The 20,600-nt window shown below is 45.5% G+C and overlaps 6 protein-coding genes across 6 annotated transcripts; 4 read left to right on the plus strand and 2 right to left on the minus strand.

The window, feature by feature from the left end:
- Positions 1 to 1,868: 1,868 nt before the first annotated feature.
- Positions 1,869 to 2,261, plus strand: I203_108180 (uncharacterized protein; the record flags this gene model as incomplete). Its single annotated transcript, XM_019148357.1, has 1 exon — positions 1,869 to 2,261. One exon carries the CDS (start codon positions 1,869 to 1,871, stop codon positions 2,259 to 2,261), a length of 393 nt encoding a protein of 130 aa, XP_019002590.1.
- Positions 2,262 to 4,026: 1,765 nt separating this feature from the next.
- On the plus strand, positions 4,027 to 8,130 carry I203_108181 (uncharacterized protein; the record flags this gene model as incomplete). Its single annotated transcript, XM_019148358.1, has 5 exons — positions 4,027 to 5,397; positions 5,460 to 5,739; positions 5,926 to 6,896; positions 6,959 to 7,765; positions 7,858 to 8,130. The coding sequence occupies 5 exons, from the start codon at positions 4,027 to 4,029 to the stop codon at positions 8,128 to 8,130; spliced, it is 3,702 nt and encodes a 1,233-aa protein (XP_019002591.1).
- Positions 8,131 to 8,557: 427 nt separating this feature from the next.
- I203_108182 (uncharacterized protein) lies at positions 8,558 to 12,616 on the minus strand (the record flags this gene model as incomplete). The annotated part of the gene is made up of 12 exons (XM_019148359.2): positions 8,558 to 8,607; positions 8,680 to 8,826; positions 8,900 to 9,703; positions 9,762 to 9,899; positions 9,963 to 10,041; positions 10,106 to 10,454; positions 10,506 to 10,595; positions 10,659 to 11,077; positions 11,150 to 11,325; positions 11,386 to 11,518; positions 11,585 to 11,697; positions 11,779 to 12,616. The coding sequence occupies 12 exons, from the start codon at positions 12,614 to 12,616 to the stop codon at positions 8,558 to 8,560; spliced, it is 3,336 nt and encodes a 1,111-aa protein (XP_019002592.2).
- Positions 12,617 to 13,496: 880 nt separating this feature from the next.
- On the plus strand, positions 13,497 to 14,856 carry I203_108183 (uncharacterized protein; the record flags this gene model as incomplete). The annotated part of the gene is made up of 6 exons (XM_065518339.1): positions 13,497 to 13,829; positions 13,890 to 13,972; positions 14,038 to 14,321; positions 14,382 to 14,529; positions 14,599 to 14,733; positions 14,805 to 14,856. The coding sequence occupies 6 exons, from the start codon at positions 13,497 to 13,499 to the stop codon at positions 14,854 to 14,856; spliced, it is 1,035 nt and encodes a 344-aa protein (XP_065372704.1).
- Positions 14,857 to 14,885: 29 nt separating this feature from the next.
- I203_108184 (uncharacterized protein) lies at positions 14,886 to 16,838 on the plus strand (the record flags this gene model as incomplete). The annotated part of the gene is made up of 8 exons (XM_065518340.1): positions 14,886 to 15,079; positions 15,150 to 15,241; positions 15,320 to 15,487; positions 15,551 to 15,570; positions 15,628 to 15,790; positions 15,862 to 15,965; positions 16,034 to 16,061; positions 16,132 to 16,838. 8 exons carry the CDS (start codon positions 14,886 to 14,888, stop codon positions 16,836 to 16,838), a joined length of 1,476 nt encoding a protein of 491 aa, XP_065372705.1.
- Positions 16,839 to 17,121: 283 nt separating this feature from the next.
- Positions 17,122 to 20,500, minus strand: I203_108185 (AdoMet-dependent rRNA methyltransferase SPB1; the record flags this gene model as incomplete). Its single annotated transcript, XM_065518341.1, has 8 exons — positions 17,122 to 17,166; positions 17,247 to 17,764; positions 17,870 to 17,975; positions 18,039 to 19,010; positions 19,073 to 19,283; positions 19,355 to 19,753; positions 19,858 to 20,328; positions 20,409 to 20,500. 8 exons carry the CDS (start codon positions 20,498 to 20,500, stop codon positions 17,122 to 17,124), a joined length of 2,814 nt encoding a protein of 937 aa, XP_065372706.1.
- Between the last annotated feature and the right edge of the window lie 100 nt (positions 20,501 to 20,600).

Here is a 20,600-nt window from a genome sequence, read left to right on the forward strand (position 1 = left end):
TTTAATGACAACGATCGTTGCTTGTCTTTTGTAAGCAAGGTGGCTGTAGAATGTTTGGACACTTTGAATGTCTGGATCCGAAATGGATGTGCTACTAGACCACCGATGACCGCGCCCATCATATCAAGCATTTCATGTGGACATTTAAAAGAGGACAAACGAACACTAACATTGCTAGTGATCGAGCATGATTTAGGTCATCCTTAAGATTCAGGATGCCCCATCGTCAGATAGCCTTTGCCACAACTTGTCCTAGCTCAACATTCTTTTCACCATAATAACGTCTCCAGTAGGAGTTCTGCGCTCCATGTCCTTGATTGGTGTAGGCGCTGCGGTGTTGCTACCGAAATTATTGGTCGTGTATGCTTCTGAGTCGTCTCGAATCTTTGGAGGATATCGTTTCTCGAGGTATAACATGAATGCAGCGAGATGTATCTACCGAGCAGTGTCAGCAAGACCAGCACGATCAGTCGTGGCTCTCAGTTGTATATGCAAGATGTCCTAGGTTTTTCAGCGCTGAGAGCAGGTGTAATGCTCCTTCACATGGTATTTACCCAGGGATTAGAACCGGGTCTCGCAGGGAAGACTTCAATGATGACAGTATACGTGAGGAAGAACACAAGATGATCCACAGCTAAAGAAGCAGATTGTCTCATAAATGCAATCTGATTATGCAATTGATCTCTTATCTTGCGGTCTGATATATCAATTCGATATCGACACCTATACAGGGTATATCGTGGGGATACTATTCTTGGTGGGATTTGCAGTCGGTTATACTTGACAGAAAAACAAGTGAGTTTCTCAATACAGTCTTGGTTCGGGAACACATAACTGCGTCTAACAGCTCTGGCCACGATGGAAAGAACCGCACCAGCGCATCTCCAAGCCATCATCACCGGAGCGACAAACACTTTTCCGTTCATTCGGTGGGAGTATCGGTCTACTGTAGCAGCAGATGACCTTTTCGAAATTCTGTTGTCGGCACCGCTTTGCTGAGTACTCCATCCTTGACGGACTCGAAGCGCAAACAAAAAATCAACAATGGACCATTGTATATACTTGGTGATCTAGATTCAGAAACCAGTATATTCGTCCTGAGAGCGATGCCGGATGGTATTCAGATTGTTCATCTCAGTCATTTTACCTTTGATGGCAGTTTCTCTCATAGCAGTGCTGTTCGTCAAGGTGAATAAGAAATCGTGATGAAATTGAAAGAGGTCTATGCTGCTACTGTGTAACTGGGTGCTAGCAACAACGTCTTTCGGAGGAGGATTATATGGCAGACCGATCGGTAGAGCTACCCACGGTCCCGGTCGTATTGTCAAGTTCACCGTCTGAGGAGGTAGGCACTCGTCTTCCCGTGTACCAACTAGCAAGAGATGGCTTCGATGAGGTCGTGAAAAAGGCTTGATGTGTACATTAGTACAGCGTTCGTAGACCTATAGAACGATTATGCATGATCTAGAGCAGTATGGATGTTCCTGTCAAATCATCTCTCGAGGTTTTTTCTGCTCGATGACTGGTATGGTTCTACTCATAAGCAACTACCTTGAGACCGGTCCGTTGTTGGTGTCGAACACTATGGTGTGTTCCTGGTATTTGATCTAGGCATGCGAAGGTATGACTGGCTGAGTGTTGGACTTCCCATATCAGACCGAAGCGATCAGTCAAAATGCCCGATCGCCTTAGATGCCCAATATTGGGCTCATTCCGGTTTGATCAATCCTCATATGCTCAACTCGTTAGTTGAAAGACTTAACATATAGTGCTCAAATTCTTCGTCCGTGCTGTATTATAAGGTATCGTATTCAGTTTCAGTAACAAAACTACGGTACATACCAGCAACCAGGTCTCAGCCATCCAACATGCCTCTCGCTCACATTCACACTATCAAAACAGCCTACACCCCTGACGAACTCCGTCTGGTCGCCGATACGATCTACCAAACGATGCGAACTCACTTTACTGCACCGGACGAAGATCGATATCAGATGATCTCACAGCATGAACCATACGAATTGATTTGCTCAGATACCAACCTCGGTTTCACCAGGTCCGAAAGACTGATCTTCCTCCAAGTGGTCCAACAGGGACGAAGTGCAGCTGTTAAAGAAACTTACTATGGAATCCTGATGGCTGCGTTGAACGAGAAGATTGGTCTTGGAGAAGGTGATTTGATTATCAGTGTTACGGCGAATACAAGAGAAGATTGGAGTTTCGGTGGTGGAAAGGCTCAATTCTTGAATGGCGATTTATAAACTTTCATCGGTGAGCCCACCTCTAAGCATTGGTTTACATACGGGGCAGCTTATCCGAAGTTTCGTTGCATCTCGATGCAATTGTTGTAGATCGCTGAGACTTATCCGCTTGCATGGCTCGACCTTGAAGAAACATGATTCAGATGCTTTGTCCTGCATAAATAAGCCTCAGTCTCTATGCATTATCATTGTTCTCCTCAATCAGCTATTTCGATGACGATTCTGAGACGCAGTCGATCCATCATCACTCACTCGTATATCACTGCAGCATTCGAACGTCCTAACAATTAGTTTCGAACATACCGTAAAGAAAATCAGGTAGATTTGGTATCAACTCAAACTCGGCTTTGTACGACAGCAGGATTACCTAATATTGCTAAGGGTGCATGAGCCAGTATGGTGTCGGACGCGCAGTATAGCAAGCAGCGAATCCAGCTCATACCTGTTCATGTGCTTATGTTTCAAGTTGAGGACAGACAGGCATCCCATAAGAATGGTATCACCATCCAATCGAAATGCGGAGATATGAGATTACTGCATGCCGAGGTAAGAGAAGACGGGTGCCGATCTGGCTTCACCTCTTTCCCAATATATACGTAATAGATGGAGCCTAAACACTAGTCAGGTTTTGTTAATGTTTGTCTAGATCTTCTCCACCATATTCCAGTTCCATTCACCGAGTGACCAGATGACAAGAATAGATCAACTTGTGGTACGCATGTTCGATATCTCTGCTCTGTATGCATTATATACCGTGAGAAAGACCATATGAACAGATTGAAGGAGCAGAGCAGGCAGAAGAATTGATGATAATTGATGGTTATTTTGGTATGATGTTAGTTCAGGGTTTTTTTTTGAATTTGCAGCTGGGTTTTTGGAAGGACACGGGGTCACACAGTGACGTCGGTCACATCCCATCACTGCTACAGTATCTTACTATCGACATCAGTACTCACATTGCAGTTTGGCATTCATTGCAATCTTCATTGTACATATTCCCAGTTGAATATAGCATCCAACTGCTGCCCACCACCACAGGGAGATCTGCTATCGATAGATATCAAAAGGACAGATCCGACGACGGTGGGTGTACAGTATAGTCGACCTGGTTCCAGGAAGTACCCGTCAAGTGCAAGTTTTCGATTACTAGGCACTCGACTTAGATCCAACCTAATCAGTTTTTTCCGCTCTATCAACGTCTCTGAGTGACTCGTTCGTCACACTCCATCTCATCGCATTCCTGTGCTTGCTGTCCCTCTGCTCGCTCATTCGCCACCATCGGTGATCGTCGCTGTCAAAGCTCAGTTCTTAAATACCAGCTGAGGCTTCATTACCTTGGCGGACTAGTAGGATCGTGATCACGAGGATCGACGTCACTTTTCACTGCATCCATATAGCACTGGCATCTATTTTATACTCTCGCCAACAGCCAAGAACAACACGACTTGGCGACGTCGATCCTTCTTCATACTCAAATTATCATACTCATTTTTCATCTGCATCGGTCTTAGATTCGTAGTCGCAACCTGGAAAGCAAGATCAGAAAGGACAAAGGACTTGCATCGATATTAAAGGACTCGTCGGACGTTCAGGTGAGTACTCAATGCGCGGAAGAAGGGGATTCCAATCTGGACTGATCTCAAAGGTTAGTCTAGCGTCTTTTTAAGCAAGCCCTGACATCGCTCTTGCCCTCGTCGACACAGTATATTGCGTTCTATAACATTGCACACATCCCCTCCATCATCCTTTCACCCCCTTCACGACCATGCCATCCGTCTTCACCCGACATCGTCGAGCATCCGACGCTCTGCCCCCGTCTTTCGGCAAGGAAGAGTCTCCTGCTCGAAGACAGCGTCTCTCCATTGATCTGATCCACTCCAACAATCTCAATGGTTCACCACCCCCAAGTTCAGGAGGAGGGAAAATCAAGGCTCTCTTTGGAGTTGGCTCGTCACCTGATCCCGACGGTAAAAACGCATCACTTAGGAAGAAGTTGACATCGCCTTCATCATTCTTCAAATCATCGGTCGACCTAAACACACCTAAAACACCACCATCTCAATCCCCTGCAGATCCCACATTAGCCAGGTATACGGACCCTTCACCTAGAACCAAGGTCAATGGAAGTTCAACGGAGGAGAGATTCGCATCTCCCACTTTGGCCCCTGAGGCCTTCGCTTTGGCATCGACAAGCTCACCAGAAGGTACACCCAGACAGAGTAAGGATGGACGAAGGGCTTCAGTCAGTTGGCAACCCTCTTATCCACTGGTTGTACCGGAGGATCAATATATCAACATACCTCCAGATGGTCATGCAGCTCCCAACGGACTTGCACCTTCAGCGAACATAGCTTCAACTCCTGCAGATGAGAACCGAAAGAGGAGATCGTTAGATGCTGGGGATAGACTGTCAAGCTGGCCAGTCATTCAACCTACGTCTAAACCTGTCACCCCACCCATATCAACGCTACAGACCCCTGTCACACCACCTAAACCTCAATTCGCCTTACCAACCCCTCCACTGTCGGCCGGATCAGACAAGAAGAAATTCGATGGTCTGCAACCACCAGAACAGCCCGGTGGAAGGCGTAGACCCTCTCTCAGTATCGATATATCTGATGTCGCAATGCCAGGCTCCACGGCAGCGCTCGCCGCAGCTCAGAAAGAGCAGTCAAAACCACTAGCATCGGACTCGACCCAATCAGCAGTGGATACAAGGTCCACTTCGTTAGCGGGGTTTACCCGTGTACCACTCAATGATACAGCATCCAGAATCTCCTCCGTCTCCGTACCATCCTCACCTATCAATAGTACAAGACAGCGACCTAATCCCCCTGTTCGTAAGTCAACCCTCATCCAGAGTCCTCCCATGCCTCAGCCGATCAAGAATCTACCTACACTTCAAGGATGGCCGGGATCTCCCCAACCTAGTGGTAGTACGACACCTGGATGGGGATCTTTGGCTAAAGAAGGTGGACCGAAGACCCCCGGTTTTTTAGGAACACCAAGTGGTCAACGGACACCGGGATTAAGCGGGTTCCCATTTTCTTTGCCACCTGTGGGAACACCCCTTGGAAAGGGTAAGGAGAGGAGCACGTTGACGGAACAGGAGGTGCGAAAAGCGAAGAGAGCAATGGTAAGTATATGTCTCGTTTATTGCAGACCCTGAATAGTCCCAATTTTTACCAACTTTTATAGCCTGTCATGCTTCGTCAACCGTCTACGAAACCGGCTGAGGAGGAGGAAGGTGGAGACGCAGGAGATGATGATGAGGAGAGTGATGGAGAATCAGAGACTGAGGTCGAGGGTGGTAGATCTGATGACGATTCTGATGGAGGGGCAGAGACAGAACCGAGAGCTTCGAGCTCAAGAGGTGCTATTGGACTCGCGGGGAGATTTGTCAAGAAGAACAGAGGGAAAGGAAAAGCTGCCTCGCAAGTGTCCCCCATGGCTAAATCTGTCGTCACAGAGGAGGAAGGTGAGTCTTTTCACGGTTTATGACGATCTTTTATACACTTTGATATACTTACTTATTGCCGCTTAGATACCCACACCCCGCCTCCCCTCACTTCAGATCAACCACTCGCCGAAAGAAGACAGATGAACTGGGCCAGAATGCAGCAGAATCAAGCCATGGGGTCACCCTCAATCATCATCCCTAAAGCCAACGGTAAATCTGTTTGGTCGTTGGGAACACCGTCGGAGAAAAGACCTACCACCAACTGGGCTCAATTCGGTTCTCCTTCTCCCAGAGCTACCCCTGGACCTGCCCCAACTCCCGGAAGAGCTGCTCTCAACCGAAATTTATCATCTTATGCTTCCACCGTGACTACCTCTGAGGAAGGATACTTCGATTCCGCCCCCACGTCCTCCCAGGTTAGTACAGGGGCCACATCAACACCACTGCGGTCCGAGAAACCTACGCTAGCGAAAGGAACCGGAACCACAGAACTTGTCAACAGTGCTGTTGCAGGACTACAACTGGGTCAGCCGGTAACGTCAACATCTATCGCAACAACCCGAGCTCATAATGAGGACGATGACGAGGCGGTAGCAGATGATGACAGTGATGATGATTCTGATGTGGGAACCAATGAGGGGACCAATGAAGATTCGGTCGAGTCTCCCCCAATCCCTTCTCAACAAACAGAGGCGATGGCTATTCAAGTGACTAAACCTACTGCACCTGTAAGACCATCACCCTCAACCAGACCATCAATGTATTCTCAAGTCTCTCGATCAATGATAAACCTCCCTCCCAAACCCGCCGCTTCTGAGCCAGAAGGACCCTCAGATAAACTATCAGTGAAACCTCGTTTGGAAACTGTTCCATCAGGTGAACAAGTACCTATGCGGATTGACCTGCCACCGAGGATTCCCGAGGGTAAAGTCGTGGGCAATGGTCCAGCGACACCCGCAGAATGGGCCAAACCACCTCCTACGCCTGCTGCAGGATTAAGCTCGTTCAACTTCTGGTCAGGCGGCGATAAGAAACAACCCGCTCTGAAACGACGTAGATCTGCAGATGATCTGATGAAACAACCGCCCAAGTATGAACCTCCTTTCCCTGGAACGTTTATCCCGAGACCTAGAGATGAGGAAGGAAGAGAAAAATTACCTAAATATTGGTGTTCCGTGAGTCTACTACGCACGGCGTGTTCTTTGATCTTTGTTATGCTAATATTCTACGCATATAGGTCCACATCGAAGGGTTGTTACCGAGAAAAATGGAATTTTCTGCTCCCAGCATGCAAGCTCGAGATCGATCATGGAAGAAACTATATTTCATCATTCACGGAACTTCACTCTACGTGTACAAATTCGATCCTCATCGATTCCCTCTCAAAGTGGATGCTCCCGTTCCGACCATAGACGAAGAAGAGGTTGATGATAGTCTACATGTGCACTACCCACCTGCTTCTGAACGACGAGGGTCTGTCGCCTCGCAGACAAACACGATGCGACGAGGATCGATATCAGCTGTTGTCGGTGTAGGATCTGGATCCGATGGTGGTAGGAGAGGTAGTGTTCCTGATAATTTCCATTCTGCGGCGGCCAATCAACGAAGAGGATCGAATGCTGGGTTATCAACTACAGATGGTTCAATAGGTGGATCATCGGGATTGAGACGTGCATCCGAATCAGCATCGGGATCAAGTTTATCGGTCCCTAGAAGAAGTTCGTTAAGCATCGTCACCAATGCTTCAGATAATAACTCTGGTGATTTGAAAGATCCAAAACTTTTCCCAGGGAACAATGCCAACTCTGCGTCAGCCAGGAGAGGCTCGACATCTAGTCAGAGTATAGTAAGTACGAGTGGAGGCACAAGTTTGGCATCTCATTTCCAACATAATTCATTGGTCAAGCAATATTCCTTACAGAATGCGGAATCCGGTCTGGCAGCAGATTATCACAAGAGGAAGAATGTTGTGAGAGTCAGAATTAATGGCGAACAATTTTTGTTGCAAACGGGAGATAATAGGGAAGTGGTATCTTGGATTGAGGTGAGTCCATTCATTTCCTTTTATCTTCCTCGATTTTCTAGACTGAGTTCGAAGATACTGATTTTTGGTTTTGTTTTCGTTGGGTGTCCTAGGCTTTCCAAGCTGCTACCAATGTCTCACTTGATCTGGACGTCCGACCCATGCCAAAGATCATTACGTTACCTCGAAGACGTAGAAGAAGAGGTGCAGCCGCCACTGCCGCTGCTGCCGCTGCCCGAACAGCGACGGAGGCGAACGGTGCAGCTGCGAATGGTACGGCTGATACTCCCTCGGGTAACGCCCAGGCGGTATCGGCTGCGGACGCCGCTGAGAGGGAGAGGGAGAGGATGTTAGTAGAGGATCAACAGGCTGAAGTGGTTGGTTAGTTAGTCAGCCAGCAACCAATGGAAATTGTATCAAGGTTGAATTTCATTATAATAATCATGTTCAAGAGTCAATTAACTCGTATAGAAGGGCGATACTGTAGCATCTAATAGTTTGATTTCTCAATTCTTCTATCTCATGGGTCTCATTTTCCGGATACCACCTGCTAAAATTCATATTCCTAGTTTATAATAATGTTAGCATATGTATTCGTGATTGCAAATTGCAACATTCCATTCAACGTCATTGTGAATTGTAATGTATACATAAATGATGCATGTAAGATTTTATCTGATTGACGATGGAAAATGCTAATTTATATAGATATGTAGACCTCTTGTCAAATATTATTCTCCAATTTGATCTTCTTCTTGCCCCCGAGCATCTCTCGCTTCACTTCAAAGTCATATGATTCATTTATCGCATTCATTAGTATCTCCCACCTCTCAAGGGAGGTAAACCTCCATACCTCCTGTCAGCTAAACGATACATACCCAATCAGCATTTCTCAGAGTTATGTACACATAGTTTCAAGCGTCACTGTCACTTACAATCCGCATATCCTCCTCTACCACCTTGTGGTGGAAGTGGTGGTGGACCACCTGGACCAGCGCCTATTCCAGCACCTCCTGATCCTAGACCTGACGGGGCGATGTTATTGAACAAACCAATTATATCATCAGGTCTAAATATCGGTCCTACAGAACCAACAGCCAAATCAAGTCAGCTGACTAGTGACAGATAAATCGAAGGTGTTTCTAGGTTACTTACCATCAAAAGCCCTTGCAGAAGGTAAATTCCCAATGAACCATACAAGAGGTTTACCCATCCCACTCCTATCTTTATCCAATGCTGCAGGTGGTATTCCAGCATTGTTCATCCCAACAGGCGGAGCACCATATCCAGCAGGAGCTGGGAGACCTCTTGAACCCATCTGACCAGGTGGAGGGGGTGGGAGTGCGGAGGAAGTGAATGGTGATCTATCTCTGCCATTAGGTGGAGGTGGTCCATTGTATCTTCCTCCACTGACATTCCTATCCCTATCTCTGTTATCTCTAGGAGGGTAGTCCCTCTCTCTTTCTCGTTCTCGATCGGGATATCTCCTTGGTGGAGGAGGCGGGGAATGGGCTTTGTACCTCTTTGGCGATCGATCGATAGATCCCCGTCTGGGTGATCCACCTTCGGGTAATGGTCTCTTATATCCCCCTGAGGGTGAATGACTCGGTCCGCCAACGGGCGGTACGACCGCTGCAGCGATTGGTGGTGGCGGTAAGACAGGTGTCAAAGAGGCAGTTGGTAACGGTACATTAGCTTGCGCCAGAACCGGTGGTCTAGCCGACGAAGAAAATCCTAAATCCCTCAATGCAATTTGGTCGATACCGTTGTATGTATATCTCTGAGCGAATCTCTTCAACGGCGAATCGTTGGGGAAGACCTCGGCGAAACGGGTCTCGAGCTTGTGAACGGCTGATAAGTCGCCGTAGAGATATTCATATCGCGCCCATAGGTCCCATAGTGGTCTTGAGGAGCTGGAGGGGATCTTGATGGCAGATCGTTCGAACAAGGCTCGAGCATCTGAGGATAGCATTAATTTGTCAGTGATAGACGGTGTAAAATGGGAAAGACCACTTACTTGTGTCGTCATTGACACTCAGCAAGAACTGAAGGTACTTGATGACATAATCGACCTCATCACTGAAGAGCTTTAGACCAAGCTCGAATATTCTGATAGCAACCGCTGAATCCTTGTTCGAGTGATACTCCATCATTGCTATTACGATACTGTTGGATCAGCTTCTATCTCGCACTCTATCACGACCTGATAGTCACTAACCTGATGCTTCGAATATGTGCCATGTCAAATAAGGTGATTTTCTAGCTTTACCAAATACTGCTCTAGCAGCTTTGATACCCTGTTTGATACCATATCTTAGCCCCAAAGCAGAAAGACACTCCTTTACTTTATGAGAGACTCACTTCAGCACGTCTGGCGAATCTCATATACATAATCCAACCAACGTTGATTCCCCTCGATAACTCTTGTAACTGTTTTCCACGTCTGTCCTCGACCAATTTACCTCTATTTTCACGCTCTTCCACCATCCTCTGATACTCTGATAGACTATCACCATCCATCGTAACATCTCCTCCAGCTACAGGCGGTATCTCAGGTCCTTTAGCCATCTCCACTTCTCTTTCGATCACTTTCTTCAGATCGTCAATTTCGGGTGAGAGTGAAGATAAGAAGTCTTGATATAATTCATGCACGGCAGTAAACTGAGATAGATCTTCAAGGAGCTCGGTCAGAGCGAATGTGAGCAAGAAGCTGTAGAAATGGAATATCAGCTGACAATCAGAGACTCATAGACCAGCTCACCTCTTCGGACACGCTTGCACACCTGCTCTAAGAATCTCTGTAGCCTCTTCCTTCTTATCTTGCTTCAGATAGTAAGTAGCAGCGTAGTGCCTGCAAACGCACAAAGAACATCAGAACGAGCTGTCTGATCGCGAATCAGGGAAGATGACTTACCATAGTTCTGGGAAATGTCTCATCTCACTCAAACATTTTCTCAAGGCATATCCTATTCTGGCATTTAGCATATTCTCATCGTCAATCACCAGAGGATTGCCTTCCTCCCATTTCAGATAATTCTTCCATCCTAACACAGTCGCTCGATCAGATTCGTTGAAAGTGGGTTGAGGGGGTAAGATGGGTTTAGGCAAATGTTCGGTCAAAGTTTTCAATTCTCTCAAAGCAGTTCGAGCAGTCATATATGCAGGTGATCGTTCAGCTAAGAACTTCTTAGATGTAGCTTTGTTGACGGATGATTCGAATGTGTCGTATGATTTCCACAGTGTCTCTAGATTGTTCAAGGGGATACAGACGGCTCGTTGGTACAATTTTCGGAGACTATCATGCTGAGCTTGAATTTCCCATTGATTTTTGGCCTACAATCATAACATCAGGTTAGGACTCTTCATTGCTTGCGATTCTTTTTTTGTAAAGATAAGTCTACTCACTGGACCCTCAGATACGAATTTAATATACTCTTCCCAAATCTCACCACTGTCCCTGTCGCATCCGCACTCCTTCAAGGCAAACTCGTACGCCTTGGTGATTGTTTCCCGAACAGCCTCGGCATTGGGTGCACTATCGACAATTGGGTTCTGTCGTCGGATGTAATGAAGATATGCCTCTGTGAGAATGAGCATCGCGTCAGCAAACATTATTGAGATGTGAACCGCTCTTGACTAACTCCAAATGCTGACATCAGCCGCAGCGGTGATACCTCCCGAAGGACCTTTCAAAGCTTTTGCAAACAAAGGTTCTACTTGAGCAAAATTTGACAATGCTAATTCAAGGTTGATCAAAGCAAGAAGAGGCTCAACCTAAAGATCCAAAATCAGTTACCGACCTCTGCTTGGTATGAAGAGCAAATGTTAAAAAGTACTCACTGCTGTTGGATTATCGACTGCTAAAGCGTTATACCATGCTCTTGCATCTGAAATCTCGGTTCTTTGGATAGCCCAATTGAATAAGGCTAAGAGTAGCAGGGAATTCTTGGGATCTGTGGAAACAACGGAAGAAGTTGAATTAGTTGACTACCAATGGACTAAATATATGCGATTCATATGATGCGCTCACTCACCTTGACGCCATGAATGTATCAAGTCTCTGTTATTCACCACACTTGATGAAGTCTCCGTGAGACCTTCAGGTAGGGGTACTTCCGGTGATGCAGGTTTGACTACATTTGACTGTATTTGAGGCAAGGCGGGATGTGCAGAAGAGGTAGTATTGATAGGTTCTTGCTTAATTGTTGGATCTGCGACTGCTGGAGTGGGCTGAGGTGCTATATTCCCTTCACCACCTGGATTTTCTTCCTTGCCAGGTGTCGATGAATCATTTTCCGGATTTGTAGCTGCTTCTACTACATTCTCCATAGTAGGTTGTTCCACATCAACGACAATTTTACCAGTATCTTCCTCATTGGCGGTTTCGATTATCGTATCATGAGCTGAGGGGATGACGGTTTCAGGTAAGACTGGGTTGTTCAGATCTGCTTCTACTGCATTGAGTAGCTGTAATGCTTCTGATGCTCCTTCGTCAGATTGAGTTGCGACTTGAGGTATATCAGAAACTGCTGGTGTGTTATCGATAGGTTGCGTGGTAGGGTCGGAAATGGTTTCTGCATGGATGGGTGCAGGCGGTATCGATGCTTCTAAAACATCTTCGATGGCATCTGCATTCTCCAATAGAGCTTTCTCAGCCTCAGCAGAAGACGAGTTGGTATCTGCCCCTTGACCAGCGGATTCTTCTTGAGGTTGAGATGGTATTTCTGCGGATTGCTCCTGCTCCTGCTCCTGCTCCTGCTCCTGCTTCTGTTCAACTACTGCCAAAGCTGTATCTGCCAGATCACCTTCGATATCTATAAGAGTCTGCAGCTGCTCCACTATCGCCGTCGGATCGGAAATGGGTTCGGACATGATGATTCTGTTTCAGGCGAGAGTAAGAAAAGGGAGGAAGGAGGATAAAGGAATTGCTAAAGTAAAAGCTATGAATTTGCTCGATAATTTTCGATCGGTGGACAATGCAAACCTCGTGCCAAATCTGTGTTGAAGGCGATTGCTGATGGACGGAGGTTAATATATCTACACGGTATCCATTCGAGCCCGATACCTGATATACTATACGGAAACGAAGGAGGAGAGCATGAAACCCAAAGATGAACGAGGAGGGAAGAATCAGAAACACGAGGACGAATTGTAAAATGTTGTATTTCATGTTGACGACACAAGCGGACGACAAGACGGAGAGCGGTGAGGACCGATCAACGGTCACAAGTGCCACAACCGGTGAAACGCCGACACAGAGCTATATATATATATGTGTGTGCTCAGCACCATTCAGTCTCACGTACTCGACTATGGAGGGGGATGCATGGAATGAAGGATTCAGCGATCCTACTGATATCCCAGCAGTATAGCATCTCTTCTCAACGTGCAGAGCCAAGCTGTCGTTCACCTCCGAGTGCCATGAACGATTTTGAGACCGAAGCCCACTGTGCTCTGAGTACAGTAAGTTACCAAAAATAACCATGATCCTATAACGTTATAACGTCATTTCGATCATGGAAGAATGGGAAGAAAGGGAATGTGGAGACTCCGCAGTCGATCGTCGGTTCACGATGTTGGGAATGTTATCATTTTGTTGTTGATTAAATCTCCAACGTTCCACTTCTCCCACCATCAGATCGAGCACAGTAGTGACACATAGAAGCCATAGATATATAGATGGGAAACAAGGACAGTTATTTCTTCTTTTCGTATCATAGTCCCACAGCAGAGATATAAACATCACCAGACAATGGTATCTTCAACTCCAGCTCGGTCGCAGCTCGACACCTCTCATTCCTACTTTCTACAACCATCTTCTGTATCTGGTGGACCTCCCGTGGGCTTACTGCTTCGAGGTGTAAATCTCAGCTCCACATCCAAGTTCCCTACACTACCAAACTCTTTATCCCAGTATCAGGATCTCACAGGGGTTAGTAGATCAGATAGAGATCAGAAAAGACAGATCTTAGCTGGACAGCAGAGCCATTTGGGTGAAGAGGAAGTTGGTTTCTACACTGAAGCTGAACAAGGTGGAAGAGATGGATGGTTCGTTGGAAGACCTTTCCCTCTAGAAGAGGCAGATGTGAGTCCACATTTGCATTAATTTTGACTCTCCACCACCAGCTGACTCAATCTACATTAGGTACATCTGAGAAGACTGAAAGCGTGGGGATTCACTACAATTCGATTTCTGGTAGTCTGGGAAGCATTAGAACACGCTGGACCGTACGTTCCCTCTCATTCAGTCATCTACTCATCTATCCAATCTAATCCGTCATGTGTGAACATAGAGGTAAATATGACGAAGGGTATATCGACTATACCATATCAATCTTACGAAAATGTCGTGAACACGGGATGAGAGTTTTCATCTCCCCTCATCAAGATGTATTCTCGAGATTCACTTCAGGTTCAGGTGCTCCCTATTGGGTCTTGGAAGCACTGGGTCTGAATCCCAAAAGAATACATCAAACTGGCTCAGCGGTAGTGCATCAATGTTGGGCGACACAAGGGTATGGGGGTGAAGAAGGTATACAAAGTGTCAAAGAGGGAAATCTAGATGATTGGCCTGATAGTATGTGTCTACCTTTCTTGAGGAATAGTGTAGATTCAGCCAGCTGATGAGGAAATGTAGTGATTTGGAATACCAACCTTCATCGTCTAGCTGCAAGACATCTTTTCACGATGTTTTGGGCGAGTGATAAATTTGCTCCGAAATGTAAGATCGATGGTATATCAGCCTCAGACTGGATACAGAATCATTTCATCGCTGCTTATGGACAGTGAGTTCCATCGTAGTTTCGCGATTGGGTCTGGCTGGAACTGACCAAGACTTGACTTTCTCCATATAGTCTTGCCGATCGATTGAGGGATGCTGGAGATATACTAGACGAGTGCTTGATAGGATGGGATAGCATGAACGAGCCTTCGGAAGGATTTATTGGTATTCCAGATCTGAATCAATGTCCACCTGCTCAGAGCTTCAAGTGAGGCTTCCAAGCCCTTTTCAACCCAAATTCGTTCATCACCAGACGCTGACGAAGAGGAACTCTCCTAGGAAAGGGCCAAGTCCAACTCCCTTGCAAGGCTTCATACTAGCCAAATACTAGCCAATGGTCAACAAGTGTCCGACGTTGAAATGGCCGACTTCACTTCAACTGGACAGAAATCCAAAGGAACGATATCGATCACCCCTCCAGAGGGGAAAGGGGTATGGCTCACACGCCCAGAGGCTAGAGACGCAGAATCGAAGTGGGGTTACAAATGGGATGATGAGTGGGACTTCTGGGATGAAAATGGTCAAGGTGGCTGTATTTGGGCTGGACATGGGGTGTAAGTATATAATCCTCCTTCATACTGGTGAAATTACTTTTACTGATCTGATGCTCGGATGGGTGTATAGATGGGAACCCAAGAGTGGTTCCATACTGCGGAATCAGTATTTCAAACCTCCCGGAAAGACTGAGATTGATTTCATCGACGAATTCTGGAGGGGTAAGCGCAGCATTATCTGTCTTCTTTTGATTCTCCTAGTAATACTGCAGTGATCTGATTGACGCAATACTATACTAGTCCACTATACGAGGTGCATCAAACGTATACGACAATCTCATCCAAATGCTATATCATTCATCAATCCACCTGTATTTGAGGAGCCACCCGATTTGTCTGAAGATGTCAAAGGAGGTAGAATAGCTTTGAGTTCGCATTTCTATGATGGTCTGACTTTACTGAATAAACGTGAGCTGCTTTCTGTTCGTCGGACCAAAGCGGGCAGATCAAGCTGACATGTATGTGTTGAAGGGAGGCATGTGTATAATGCGGTTTGTCGACTTCATCTATGTGACATGAACGCGAAGCTGACTCGACTGTGCATGTAGGATGCAGTAGGTCTACAAAGAGGATTGACGAATATCCTTTCGGCTATCAAGCTCGGCGAAAAATCGATCAAATCTACTTTAAGGGGTCAACTGGGAGAACTGAAATCCGATGCTCATAAGAGTGAGGGTATGGCTGGCCATGGTGAAGGTGGAAATTATCCAAGTGAGCCCAGAGACTTGACATCATCTGATGTGGTGTATCCATCGCTGATATGTCTTTCACGCCCATTTCAGCTCTGATAGGGGAGATTGGTACGCCATGGGATATGAAGTCCACCAAGCTCCTAGGTCTGGCAAAGGGTAAAGCTGATAGGAAGGACTATAAGGAGCCAGCTAAGGTGAGCTGAGCTGGATCATGCTAGGAATGTTGTTGGTGAAGTCTCATGCTTATAATGTGAATATCCAGGCAATGGATCAAGTGATGAATGCTTGTGGTGAGTGGCCATCTTGTCCAATGCGATTACATCTGTCAAACGTTAACACAATTCTATTCCTGTCGTGTAGATGGCCATAATGCCCTCTCATATACTTTATGGGTATACGAACCCCTCTCAACCCACAGGTACGGCGACGGATGGAACGGTGAAGATCTATCTTTGATCTCATACGATGAGGTTCCCACTGAGGGTCCAGAGAAAGATGATGATTTATTGATACTCAATCCTCCTGATCTTCAATCGTTAATCACATTGGGAAGTAGAGGTATATCAAGTTGGTGTAGACCTTATCCTATCGAAAGTGTCTCGAAGATTGATAAATTCAGCTTTGATATGAAAGATGGGGAATTCAACTTACAGATCGTAATTCAGGGATTGGATGATCATAAAGTGTGGAATTTCGACTCTGGTTCCAATCAACTCAATGAAGACATCAAAGGAGCCTCGAGAGATAGATCAGAAGGGATAATAACAGGATATACCAAAATCTATATCCCATATGTCCATTATCTCTCTCAGGCCGATACTTCTCCTTCACTTTCGAAAGATACTGGAAGTATAGCAGCAACGAATAAAAGTAGAATCATAGGTGAACCATCGGAAGATAATGAAGAATGGGTCAAAGGCAATGGACCTGCTAGGAATGATATTGAGGTACTGCAGATAAGTGAAGGGTCGTTGGAAGTAAAGGGTCAATGGGGTTGGTGGACTTATGAGTTGGGTGAGAAGGGGGAGAGAATAGGGAAATTGAGGATTAAGCCTTGGAAGGGGTAGTGATGAGGAAATGCAATTGCGTGGTATACAAGATCTCAAAGAAACATCTTGTACTTGATACTAAATATTCATTCATGTCGGGGATGGGCACGGAGCCCAGAAGGTTGGTAAGGTTAGTTATGTACAGTATATATATGCAAGCTATAGAAGTGAGGATTAATTGTAACTGGATATACCATATGATACATGCATACATCTATCTAACTAGTAACGAGTCGTTGTCCAAGAGAAGAAATGAAAGAGCCAGTGAGTTCCGGAATTAAGTAGGAGCCACAACAAACATCTATCGCTTCTTATTGGCTTTCTTGATTCGTTTCAATGCTCTGACCTATATAACACGAAGCAGTAAAATTATATCAGTCTTTACCCCAGATCAGACCACGCGTTATTGAACGTTATTTGACTCACCTCTTTCCTCATCCTTGAATCAACGATCTTATATTTCCCTTTGACCCCCTTCGGACGTCCTTTAACGCCTCTATTCACACCTTTGGCAACAACGATCTTCTTTTCTGCAGCTTTCTGTTTACCTCTCGCAGCTTTAGCTAACATCCTTCTAACCTGTCTGGCTTTCTCTCCATCACCCATCTCTTCTGAACCCATAACGTCATCAGCCTTCTTCTTAGCTTTCTCCATACGTTGTACGGCCTTGAATTTCTTTCGCTGTTTAGCTTCTGCCACTTTCTTAATGGGTCTAGCGTCCAGTGCTCTCTGTCTAGCTTTTAAAGCTTCAACAGCTTCTTTGGTAATTGGTATATTAGGTTTATAATATTTCGATTCATCATCCAAGAACCATGATGGTAAACCATCTTTGTTGAATGATGAGAGTTTGTTGAACCCTTGATCGATCAATTGAGAGGCTGTGATTTGTCGGTTGACTAATGATGTGGCTAGCGTGACTGCTTCGGCGGTAAGAAGACCCTTGTCTGTTGAGACGAAACGTGGAAGACAAGCAATTAGTATTATGAGCACGATCAATAAACGAGCTCAGATCTTGATAGGTATGAATGGAGATGTATCCATCAACTCACCCTTGATGATCTTCCTCTTGATCTCATCTTGATCTTCATCCTCTACGTCCCAGCCTGTACCGTCATCCTCCTCTTCTTGTGGAACGATCTCAAAGTCCTCATCATCCTGAGAGAGTAATATAATATCAGCCTCACATCAACCTTCAAAACGGAAAGCTTGACAACCTACCTGATCATCCTGTAAAGTCGAGCTACCTTCATCTTCCTCGTCAGACTCCATCTCGACATCTTCGTCCTCATCCTGTTCGCTTTCTTCATCATCATCCTCCTCCTCAACCTCAGTCTCATCCTCCTCAAACTCATCCTCTTCTTCCTCCTCATCATCACCATCGAGAGCAGCTAAATCACCGACGCCTTTGAAGACAGATTGGTCGAACCACAGCTGAGCTTGTCTACTCATCTGAGCCCTTTTCTCAGGTTCTTGTAACGAAGTGACCAAGGAATTGTTAATCCTGGATTTAGGTTGAGCTTGTTCGAACTTGACACTTCTGCTCTTGATTTTCTTGGGCTTCTCGACCTCTTCTTCGTCTATGTGGTCTCCTTCATCTTCATCAGAATCCGAGTCAGAGTCGGAATCCTCATCATTCGCTTTTCTACCTTGTACCAAATCCCAACCACCTTCTTCCTCATCTTCTTGTTCTTCTGCATCTTCATCATCCGATTTGTTCTCCTTGATACCATGCCACGCATCGAAATTCTTATCTTTATTCCTTTCATTCTTCACTTTCCATTTAGTGTCCCTCTCTTGCATTCTCTCTTTGTAAGTCTCATACAATCCATCTAATTCACCTTCCAACATCGCAGTCTTCCTTTCTCTTTCTTCATCCGAATCTAAAATCTCATCATCTTCCTCGTCGCCCTCTTCTTCTGAAGATGACGATTCGTAATCCATACCATCTTCATCATTGACTATATCTCTCAGAGATTTCCTTGAAGATTTCCCTTGTCTTGCCGCTTCGGCTTCACCTTCCTCCAAATCGAATATCTCTTCTTCACCTTTCAGAGCTAGATCGTTAGTGTCGAGATCTTCAGGAGCAGTCATATTAAGTTGAAGCTTGAGTAATTCTTTGGCTTTCTTCTCGTTGGCTCGTTTACGCTCTCGTTTGGTCCTGGCTGATTTGGCTTCTTGTAGTTTTTTCAACTATAAAAACGACATCATCAGCTTCGACTTGTGTAGGATACATTAGATAGATCAATGCTCACATCTTCCGTGATCTGCTCTTCCTCATCTATAGGTTCAACAGTGATTTCTTCGGTTGCATCTGCAGTAGTCTCTGCCTTTACATCTAAACCGATTTCAAGTCTGATAGCTAATCTCCATTTCATCAAAGCCTTGAAATCACCTTTACCCAATACTTTCAGATCATTACAGTTGGCAACCACATCGGGAGTCGTATGACGAGATTTGAGCCATCTATGAAACCACGATACAGGTTAGAATGGACAATGGTATGGTGAGTTTTCGACTGAAACACTGCGACTCACTGTTTCTCTTCATCCGTCTCAAAAGTAATCTTATTCATACCGCCCAATAGCAGTACGGGATCAACACCTTTGATGAAGTCCGTTGCCGTTGCGGTGTGATACAAGGTATAATCACCATCCGCGTAACCTTCTCTATGTCTCCTTTTTTTCTCCGGCGCAAATACGTTTGAATGGGCATGTGAGTTGGCGGCGAGTCGGGCAGCAGCTGCTGCAGCGGTGGAAGTAGATGCTTGAGTCGCAGCGACGGAAGCTTCTTCGGTGGTGTTGGGAAGTTCAGTGATGGATGTGGGCAATGGCGCGAGATCTTTGAAAACATGTTTGGGGTCAAGGAATTTGGGATCGATGTGTTTAGGAGCAATGAAATCTCGGCAGACAACGAAGATCTCAGCGGACACGTTTCTGACATGATAGAATTTTAAATCAGCATACCAGTATGTGAGTCAATGGAGGATTAAAGGAAGAATTACACCACAGATGGGCAAAAGGGTAATTTGATTACTCACCTCGACGAAGGGGGTTTCGTAGCTTCTACACTCTTGAATAACTGATCAAACACCCACATCAAGGAATTATAATCTTGAGATCTAAACACTTTCGTAACGAAGTTACCACCTTTGACCAAAAATTCCGTGGCTAATTTCAAAGATTGTAACACCAATTCATTCTGGGTGAAAGCATCTTGAACCCATGCTGAACCAACGTTGGGCGCACCATCATGCATTACCAAATCGGCTTTCCAGTCGTGCATGTGCTGTTTCAACATCTGTCGACAATGAGGTGTAGTAATATCCGATACGAAGGTGGTAACGTGAGGGAGGGGTTTGATTGGGTTTAGATCTACACCAATGATCAATGATCCTTTAGGCATGTATTTCTCTGCTACTTGCAGCCAACCTCCTGGAGCGGCACACAGATCGATGACACATTTAGATTTCGATAAGAGATCATATTTTCGATTCAAGTGGACAAGCTTGCTGTTATCATGTAATACCGGTAAGTCAGCAATACATATCTGTCATCTAATTTGGTTTGGTTGTTGATAGACAAAACTCACAAAGCGGAACGAGCTCTATAACCTTGTTCTTTCGCTAGTCGATAGAACTTATCCAGACGACCTTTACCTGTTTTCTTGTCGTGTTTACCCATCTTGAGAGATGTTGATGATGGGTCCTGGCTGAAGGGCGATGCCTATAAACAGATGAGTATGTAGATGGTAAAATCAAAAGGTGTATGGTGGCAACAGCCA

Source organism: Kwoniella mangroviensis, chromosome 3, assembly GCF_000507465.2.
Source record: "Kwoniella mangroviensis CBS 8507 chromosome 3, whole genome shotgun sequence".
NCBI classification, from domain to species: domain Eukaryota; kingdom Fungi; phylum Basidiomycota; class Tremellomycetes; order Tremellales; family Cryptococcaceae; genus Kwoniella; species Kwoniella mangrovensis.